This window comes from Citrus clementina, unplaced genomic scaffold, assembly GCF_000493195.1.
Source record: "Citrus clementina cultivar Clemenules unplaced genomic scaffold, Citrus_clementina_v1.0 scaffold_3, whole genome shotgun sequence".
In the NCBI taxonomy this organism is placed as follows: Eukaryota; Viridiplantae; Streptophyta; class Magnoliopsida; order Sapindales; family Rutaceae; genus Citrus; species Citrus x clementina.
Genome location: NW_006262339.1, coordinates 35,511,390 through 35,522,462, shown reverse-complemented (window position 1 = coordinate 35,522,462; position 11,073 = coordinate 35,511,390). Strand labels below are relative to the sequence as shown.

Genomic DNA, 11,073 nt, shown 5'->3' with positions numbered 1-11,073 from the left:
CAGTTCTGAATCTGATCAGGATAGCAATGGCACCACATGGGTCCTTGAGGGTCTATGTTTAAAGTTTATGCCAAACTTAATTCTTGATTGGAATGTTTTGCTCAAGGATATGCCTATACTGCGTTATGCAGAGGTTAGCCGTTGCTTCAATCTGAAAAATTCCCCTTTTCCTCTTGACAAGCCGGCTGTCTGGAAGAAGAATCAAGATTGAGAAATCAGAATGTATGGTACACTGCTACTTTCATTAATTATACTAGCCACTTATGATAAAATAAGAGCATGACATGTATTATTGTTGGATCTTCTTGAGGTATGTATTCAATTTGTCTGTTACTCGAGTGTGATGAATATTCGAACTTGGCCAGTGTTACTGTATTAAGTTTTCAATAATATTGGACATCCCAACATTTGAATCTTAACTTAAATCCAAATACCATTCATTTATTAGATAATATAATTTATAATTTCTAAAATTATTTAACTATCATTCAATAAATTATTTAACTACCATTCAATAGATGAACGTTATATCAGTGTTATATCAGTTGAAACTTAAATTAGGACTTGAATATTGGGATACAAAACTTTCCTCTTGACCTTTTTTATTTTTTTATTCTTTTAAATCATTGTGCAAATGAAAAAAAAAACTCAAACTACTTGCAAGTTACATATATTATTAAAATTCAAAAAACATCAACAACCAAACAAGAGATAAAATCATAAACTATGTAATAGTTCCTGAAGACACCACGCAAAACCCATATGAAGTACTGCAAAGGCCACACATAATAATAGGATTTAAATTCGGTATTGAATTGAACTTTTTGCTAACGTTTTAGAAATATAATTGGTAGTTATTAGATAAAAATCTAAAACTAATTAAATCTTAACCAAATATTACTGTACATGCATTTGTGATAGAAGATTATGAAGAATTGATGAGTTCCGGTCTTTGTCTTTTAATGTCATTTATAATTTTCCATTGAGGTTACAATTGTAAATTTAAAAGAGGAGTTTTATCAAGATTTTGAGAGCTGTAAACAGCACCACTCGCAAAGCAAAGCTAAAGAGGGGCTTGATTGTTTTTTTGACTTAATGACTTAATTAACTTAAATTCAATCAATTAAGTCATTAAGTCCATTTATTTTTTCAACTTAACGAAAATTTTCAATCATTAAATCATTAAGCTATTAAACCAATTTTTTTTAACTTTTTGCAAAATCTAAAAAATCTTAATGATATCATTAAAAGCTATTCTCCAAAATATCCCAATTTAATTAATCAATTTTCTTCCTTACTTGAATAAAATTTAATAATTAACATTATTATCCATCTCTATAACTTGTGTTGATATAATGATAGAATATTATTATTTGAGTAATGATACAGCCACAAACTCTTGTACAAATATATTTTGTACAAACTGATGTGGCATGGTAAGATTGGTTGAATTAAATATCACTTGGCCAACATGATTTGTTTTTATTAATTTATATTTTCATTCAACCAATGAGTTAATGCCACGTCAGTTTGTACAAAATAAGTTTGTACAAGAGTTTGTGGCTGTATCATTACTCTTATTATTTTATCTTTTTATTTTATTCAAATTAGCATTATCTTCATAATTGTTTATGAACAATATAAAAACATTGTAAATTACAATAAAATCAATTAACCTGTACTAACTAAAAATATTAAAGAATTGTATTCAATTGAGCATGATTTTTTTTGTGTTCATAATATATTATTTTATTTTTATTATTTAATATGTTGATTATTTGTTTCACATTTCTAATTTATAAGGATACAAATGTAAAAAATAACAGTTTTCGGATTTTTCAGTTAAAAATATTTTAATACTTATTTTTAACAATTTTTAAAATAAATTATTTAAATTCAGACATTCAACTTTATTTACAATTTGTACAACTTCAAGTGTATTCAAATATTATTTAAAAAAAAAGCCACCGAATTGTTAAAGATGTCCACTTCTCTCGAAAGGTATTGGGGGTGTGAATTTGATTGGTGGCTAAAAATCTGCCTTTTTTTCCTCTCTTTTTTTTTTCTTCATCGGAAAAGTAAGCAAATAAAGATGGAATGAAGGTGCTAAAGACTGCCACACAAAATATTGACCAGCCTGATTAGGCTGATTTCAATTTCATGCTACAGCAGGCTGCATCCCTTTCCATTATTAGTTATTATTAGCATGCTATGTTTATTCCCTACTACAACTTTGATTAAGTATATTATTATTAGCATCATCTCTTTATAAAGTAAGGGAAGAAGAATCAATTCTCCGCTCACTTTTAGACCACTGATTTTTACCCATCATTTTTCTTTATTTTGCATTAGAATTTCATTTGACAGGATAGAGAATTTGGGTTTGTTCTTCAAGGATTAGGATTCTCTCTTCTTCTTTTTTTTTTCAATCTCTTTTAATCTCTCTTAGTCCTTCAATATTTATAAATTTATTTCTAAATAAAGTGAAAAAAATTAGCTTGATTGACAATATGAAATTTTAAAATTCAATTATAACCACTTATTTCACTTGAAGAGATTAGGGGGAAAAATATTAAGTGCATGTTTGGTATGGCTTATTTAAGAGGCATAAGTGCTTATTTAATCGCATAAGTACTTTTTAAAATTTTTTATAGTGTTTGGTTATTTTTTTTAGTAGAGTTTTTTTAGCTTAAATAAGTTAATTTACCTCTACTAGCAAAAGCCCAAAATTTGAGCTTTTGGGAGTAGAGGTAGAAAGCTTTTCCAAAAAATATATAATATAAAAAATATCACACAGTTTAATGGTTCAAAAGCGCTTTTTTTATTGACAACCAAACACCTAATGACTTTTTGTCCAAAAGCTCTATTGGTATAAGCTCTACTGCTATAAGCTCTACTGTTATAAGCTCTATTTAATAAGCTGTACCAAACGGAGCCTAAAAGAAGATCCTTGTCCGTTCTTAAAAGTCAAATTAAAACTCATAATGATGGTGTTGCATGCTACTTACTATTATATTAAACAAATTTTTCTATTAGAAGGATTGATTACGAACTAGAATTTAGTATTGTTTATTTTTTAATGCAAAATGTATATTTAAATTAATATAGCATACGATGAGTCATGCTTAATTGCTGATGTTCGTATTTTAAAATTATCAAGATGGAGTTGAAAGATTAAAAAAGAAAAAGAAGATATAAACTTCGATACAGTAAAGACAGGAACAGTACATTCTAGTTCGTATTTCTCTTATCTTTTAACTTTGTATTTTTAATTCATCTGAACATCCGAACCTAAGCACCAGGTTACATATTATATTATAAACAGACACTTGTCAAATGATTACTAATATTACTATTTTCATTGTTACCGAGTGTTAAGCATTCCACTTTACCCATGTACGTATTTGAATAGGGATATTATGAATACTAGTTAGCATAAAATTCTATTTAAAAATAAAATAAATAAACTAAAAAGAATCAAAGAGATTAACCAAAAAATAATTTTAAAAAAAGCCAAAACATGTCGCAAGGCCAGATGAAGATGAATAAGTTCAACAGTGGTTAACTTGAAACTCTTTTAAAGGTCCAATTTTATAAGTGGGTTACGTAAGGTATTTGAGCGATGAAGACTACTCCTATGAGCTTTTTTTAAGCTCAGCCCTGACATCATTCACACGCCCCTTTATCCTCAAGTCAATTCTACAAATAAGTATTTTTTTTTATTACATAACTCCCACTTCTTTATTATACACCCACCCTACATTCTTTAATTTCATATTAAATAATTTAATTTATATGGTCTCCATATCGTATATTAGATTAAATGAGGCCACTAAAGAATTCGAACATGAACGACTAGTGATGACGAATGCTAATGATTGATGCACAAGAGATGGAACATTCTCATTTTTAACACTTATCATCAAAATAGAGGTGTCTGGTGTGAATCTCTCCTCTCATTTGCATCAGCAATGGCATCCTCATTGTGCTTTGATCCATTCTTTTCACAAAATGACAATATATAGTTTAGGGCTTTTAAAAATATATTTCATTTACTTGAGATATTATTCAAGGTAAGTGAAACAAAAACTTGTGAGTGCTTAGTTGTTCGATTTGTAAATTTTTTATGAGAGTATGTACTGAAGTATAAGGTTCCAATCTCCTTCGTATTACTGTAAAAGATGTTGGATTATCATCTAGTACTTAAAGAATAAATAAATATAAAATAAAGAGATGAAAATGGATGTAATAAAAGAAATTATCTATGGGTAATTTGTTACTAATTGCGGTTCAATAAATAACAAAGGACACATAAATAGAAATAAAAACACAAAATATAGAGATATTCATCTCATTCAACCATGATGTTTTTCCTTTTATTATATTCATTTTCAGGTGTAAAAATATAGAGTATAAAGTCCTTCGAAGAGACCAAACCGAACCAACGATTCGGTTTGGTGCAAAAAGTTAATAAAAATCGATTGGTTCATATTAGAAGTGTGTTTATTTGTAGGATTAGGGAATCGGAATTTGAAAAGGGAATGATTATTAGTGTTTATTTGTTAAAGTAAAAATGGGAATGAGAATGAAATATAAGAGGTCTATATGTTTTTTAAATTAAGAAAATTTTGGAAATCAAGTCTCTATTTCTTAAATTTTTTATTTGACCTCTATTAAATTTTTTTAATTTTCAGAGTATCCTTAACTAATTTTTGTCATTTGCAAATAGGTCCTAAATTATTTATTATTAGTAAGATAATAGTAGTAGTAGTAGTAGTAGTAATAATAATAATAATAATAATATGTCATCATCATCATTATTATTGTTTATTAATGTCATTATTATTATTAAAATTTATTTATTATTTTGATCATTGTTGTTGTTGTTGTTTTTATTTTTATTAAGATTATTATTATTGTTATTAATAATAATTATATTGAATGATAATAATCATAATCACAATTATTATAATAAATAATGACAATAATCAACTTAGGTTATTTTAATAACTTGTAATAATCTATTTTGATTGCAAGATAAAATAAACACATTAATAGTAATACAACTCATTTGTATTCCAATTCCTATGAGTAAAGTAAAAAAATTATTTTGATTCCCATTTAACATTCTAATTCCATCCATTTCAATTAAGGATTAGTAACATATATATATATTAAAAGCTGAAAAAAATCACAAAATACAAAATGAATTTAACTTTAAAAAACAAAAAAAAAATGAAATCGAATTACGCTAGAATTTGAATGAGTTGGAATTGGAATGAAGAATGAGAATAAGAATAAATTGTTTACTTATGGTGCATTTACTTCTCGGATTGGGGAATCGGAATCCGGAATCGGAATGATTGACGGCATTTACTTCGCAAAAATGGAGTAAGAACTAGAATCGAAATCGTGGGGCCCACCACTATTTGGGAATGGGGAATGAGAGATTGATTATGATGGGCGAAGGTGAGAATCAATCTCCCATTCCCTAGAGTTCCCATTTTGCTGCCATTGACATTCAAATTTTCTTAAAATGCCACTCCTTTAAATCAAAAATATAAATATAAAAAATAAAAAAGCCAAATATATAATTAATTAATATATTATTATAATTAATTAATTAGTATATTATAGTTAATTAGTATATTGATACATTATTAATAAGAATTATTAATAATTGTAATATTTGAATAAATAATCACAATAATTAATATATTATTATTATAATTAATTTACTACTATACTATTATAATAATTATTAATATAGTTATTATAATTAATTCATATACTATCATTAATTAATTGAAATAATTATTACTATTAATTAATATAAAAACTATAATTATTATTATTAATAATTAATATAATTATTAGAATTGATTCATATATTATTATTATTAGTAATTAATATATATAATTATTACGATTAATTAATATATTAATACATTATTAACAATAATATATTAATAATTATAGTTTTTGAATAAATAATTACAATAATTAATATATTATTATTATAATTAATTAATAATTATACTATCATAATAATCATTAATATAGTTATTATAATTAATTCATATATTATTATAATTAATTCATTAATATAATTATTACTATTAATTAATATATTAATACATTATTAACAAAAATATATTAATAATTATAGTTTTTGAATAAATAATCCCAATAATTAATATATTATTATAATTAAATAAGTAATATTAATATTATTAATTGATATATTTTATAATAATTATTAATATAATTATTATAATAAATTAATATATCAATATATTATTGACAATAATTAATAATAATAATAATTTTTGAATAAATAATCACTATAATTAATATATAAAATAATAATTATGACAATAATTTATTAAGTATTTTTTAATAATTTGTTACAATCTAACTCATTCTGATTCTGATTACAAGACAAAGTAAACATATTTATGACAATTTAGCTCATTTCCTACTGTTCAAGTAAATAATTTATTCTAATTCTCATCATTTCCTATTTCTATTCCAGCTCATTCTCATTCACGTGCATTCCAATTTCAACTCATTCTTATTCTAGTTTAGTAAACTCAGAATTAACTTATAGGAATCTAAATTAAAATGAGCTTGTAATTTAATTTTGTGGAAATAGCATTTCCCATTGCCCAGGAATTTTCAAAAAGTTTTGGTGGCTTAAAGATCAATTATGCGTCGGATTACGAGACGGGAGCGGACCAAATTTGTATCCTATTTGCAGCTCCGGGACGTGGATCCGGCCGGAGCACTGTTTGCGTCACTGAAACTGCAACAATAGATTTCATCCTCAGCAAAAGAGGGAAAGGAAAAAAAAACGAATAAAATTTAAATCACAGTCTTGAGTTTTTGACCCAGAAATTAAAATTCGCGAGAAAATGATGGTCCGGTTCAAGATGTACAATTCATTTGGTTTCAAAAGTTTGGCGGCGATGCTGTTGTTTTTTATTCTCTCTATTTCGATTTCGTACAGAGCGTCAGCTGAGACAACCATGCACACTAACAATTGGGCTGTCTTGGTTTGCACTTCTCGCTTCTGGTAACTAAATCACCTTCATTTTTATTTTATTTTATTTTTTGCAGTTTTTATAATTTTTTTTCCCGATTTTGATTTGATTTGGGAAGAATTAACGCTTTGCCATTACATTATAAATTATACCCATGTAACAATGTTGATGATAAACAATACCCATGTTACAATTTCTCTTTCTTGTGATTGTAATTTCTGAGTTTCAGCTAATATTACTGCATTCTTGTTGATAAGCTTGATTCTTTAAGTTTTTTATTGCTTGGATTCATAAAGTTACTAGATACTTGAGCCATGTCAAATGGCATTGTTTTGATGAACTAAAAACCGATTCCATGTCCTTTGCCAATTGAATTAATTGCTGAATTGGTTTTTTCAGGTTCAATTATCGGCATATGGCTAACACATTATCCTTATATAGGTAAGCAATTAGCTTGTTGTTTTCACATCATCTTGTGAAGTAATTTGCATTCCTCTTCCCTCCTGTTTTCATTTGTCGACTGTGCACTTTAACTTGATTTTTCAGAACAGTTAAGCGGCTAGGAATACCCGATGAGAGGATAATACTTATGCTGGTAGATGACATGGCTTGTAATTCTAGAAACAAGTATCCAGCACAAGTTTTCAATAACGAGAACCATAAACTTAATTTGTATGGAGATAATGTCGAGGTTGGTACTGTGTTCTCCAGATACTCTGCCTAGGTCTTTAGGTTTTGAAAGGGGTGCTGTCTCCTTATAAGTCTCCATAAGGCTTTCACTGAACACCTTATGGAGACAGTCAATCAAGAATTTAAATTTAAGGTTGTATAATTACTGAACATGCCTTGCTTCTAGGAAATTAAAGTTTAGCAGATCCTCATTTTACTAAACTTCAATCACCCAGGTAGACTATCATGGTTATGAAGTGAATGCTGAAAACTTTTTAAGAGTTTTGACCGGGCATCACGAGGCTGCTGTTCCTAGATCAAAGCGTCTTTTAAGTGACGAAGGAAGCCATATTCTTCTATACATGACTGGGCATGGGTGAGATGAATTTTTAAAATTTCAGGACTCAGAAGAGCTCCAAAGTCATGATCTAGCAGATGCAGTGAAGCAAATGAAAGAAAAGCGCAGATAAGATTGTATTCTGCTTTCATGCCTGTTGCCTTTAACAATAACATTCAACCATAAGAATGAAAGTAAAAGGGTTTATAGACTTGTAGTTCTGCCATTTTGGATGGTGTATGTATGAAACATATTTATTTCTCAATGGAAAATGCCGACGTGAAATGCTAATTGTTTATGGTAGATTTTGGTGGCCGTTGACATTTATGCGTTAATGATCCTGCTTAATAATGAGCTTGTGTGTCTTACCACAAAACTAGATTCAAGGAGTTGTTGATAATGGTGGACACTTGCCAAGCTGCCACACTCTTTTCTCAGGTTAGTATGGTGTGTTTAAATGGGTTTCACTTTTCATAAATATTAGACTAGTTACTTCTAGCGATTATTAGATTTTACTTTTCTGCAGTATTATTTTTAAACTAGCGAAACATGCGCGTGGTAGTGTGAAGAAAAATCTTTAACCTACGTTGCTCAGTTTGAATGGTTAAACTACGAATCACTTCATAGCTGCTCTTTCATTGGTGACTACTCATAATTATTTAAGAATCAAATGTCATTATACTCAAGCAGTTATCTGTTTCATTTGTGGGCCTACACCCCTGCTCCGCCGCATGAGATCCGCAAATGTTTGTTCATGAAAGCAATGTTTACAATTGTTGTGCACCTTGGCTTTTGTGAGATGCCTCTTTGTTTACATATCTGGTCGCTATCATCTAAGTTTTGAGTTTAGTAACAAGCTTCTGAATCAAATTTGGATCCATTGACGTGACTTTCTGAGTCTTTTAACTTAGCATACATTTAAAAAGTTGATTTACCTAACCAGTGGTTTTGATGCTGAAGGAAACGCCTTTTTAAATTGTGCAGCTTCATTCTCCAGGTGTTTTGGCTATTGGAAGTAGCATGAAAGGGGAGAACTCATATTCTCATCACTTGGACTCTGATGTAAGTGCTAAGAAGATAGAATTTTCTTGTTTACCAATCCTTTAAACATATAGGACCTAGTATACCCTGTTTTTGAAGTTTCAATCTTTTATTTTGCTTCTACAATTGCAGTTATTACATATGAACATCTCTTATTAACTTCAGGTTGGAGTATCTGTCGTGGATCGTTTCACATTTTATACCCTTGCTTTCTTTGAAAAGCTGAATATGTATGACAATGCGTCATTGAGCAGGTACACGAAAGTAGGACTTTATGCTCGTTATAAGAGTAGTATCTTAGAGTCTCTGACACATAAGCTTGAATGCCAATATAAGTTTTATAACCTGATCCCAGCCAAACATCACCAGATCCAGCTGGGGCTTCCCAGAAACTAGGTATTTTCCTGGCTTGGGTGCTCTTTAGTCATAACCCACCAGTAAGGCTTCTTATGGGATTGTGGTGTTGAGGCTTTGAAGCCGCAACTTCTGTGAAATGGAAGCACTAGCTATTTAGTGAAACTAAATGAGTGTTTGGTAATCAAAGCTTTGAAGTTTGTTAAAGGTAAGTTAGTGAGGGTAATAATTTTTCATAGAACAACTATGGGTAAAATTAGGTTAGCTTCCAAAATGAAGCTGAAAGTGTTTTACTAAAAACTTTGGCAGCTTTGCTTTGGAAGCACAGCCACAATACAGCAGTACCGAATGGAGCCCAAGACCCTGAGCTGGCCCGGGATTTTGCCCATCCCCGTCTATAGCACATCTGTGACAGTTGTTTTGCAGTCTTTTCACTTCTTACAATCCAACTCTGTTAATGTCAACTGCATATTACCGAACAGATCTATACCAAAGAAAATTGGAGGAGGTATGGAAGTTCTGGGCTTTTCTCCGATCCTTTTAATATTTCTATTCTACATTTCCATTCTAACTGGTTCGCTCTGATCTTTTTTTTTTTTTTTTATTCTTTACGGTTGTTTAGGTGAAGTTTGTGCTCATTTTTCACGTGCACAAGCTGCGTACATCTTATGCTTATTTTTAATTATACATAGATGTTGTTTTGTTAAACCTCTTCAGCTTAGTGGTTGCTTGGCTGAATGATGTGAAGGGGCCTTTGGTCTATGTTAAACTTAATTATGGATAATTGAGGATGGTTTACCACTGCCCTGATAAATATTACTAATTTTGAAGCAAACTATGATCACTTTTTGAGGTGAATCACCTCTATGCTTTACAATAATTGATTAGTATTGAAGCTGATGCTACCTTTTTATTCAAAATTTTTGTTAGGGTTGAAATAACTTCTGAGTTTTGACTAAGAGTTTGCCATTGTTTCTCTCTTTCTCTGTATAGGTACCTGTGACAAACTTCTTTGGCTCAGTCATGGAAACAATACATACTGACTTGGCCTACAGAACCACTCGTTCAAGGAAAACCTCTGAAACAAAAATGCCTTTGCAACAATCAGTCGAGCATGATGAGAGAAGACAATTGATAAATTCAAATGTCCAGGATCAAACCAGTGACACAAAAATTGAGGTGACTTTGCATGTTCCCTTTAAAAGCCAATTATTAACCTTTGTCATGTACAATTGTATTAACAAGAGGAACACAATTGCAGGATAAACAGTGCCCTTTTACACGTAGGTGGAATGCTTTTCAGGACAAGTTGGAAAAAATTGAACGTATTGATTCCTTGGTGAACTATGGCTTGATAATAATGTTTCCTTTATTGTTGATTTCCACATGGTTATCGCTGTAAAAGTTGAAGCAAATTTCTCACTCTGATTTCTTCCATGTTAACCTGTACATGTATGATGTATCTGCATTCAGGATGATGCCTCAGCTTAGTCATGATCACTTGTGTGCGGAACTTTCCCTGTTATATTCTCCCAGTAATTTTGACTGAAAATTTGTTTGACTGCCATGACTATATTTGGCACTCGGTATCTTGGTTAGCTGTTGATGTGTACATTTTTATTTTCTTTA

The 11,073-nt window shown here is 29.5% G+C and overlaps 1 protein-coding gene and 1 pseudogene across 1 annotated transcript in view; both read left to right on the top strand.

Annotated features, from left to right (window-relative positions):
• Positions 1–211, top strand: part of LOC18046941 (disease resistance RPP13-like protein 4) — a 3,992-nt gene extending 3,781 nt beyond the window's left edge. The window contains exon 3 of the mRNA XM_006442670.2: positions 37–211. Within this exon, the coding sequence (XP_006442733.2) occupies positions 37–211 (175 nt within the window). The remainder of the gene's footprint in view (positions 1–36) is intronic.
• A 6,394-nt stretch (positions 212–6,605) lies between these two features.
• Positions 6,606–11,073, top strand: LOC18046940 (annotated as a pseudogene).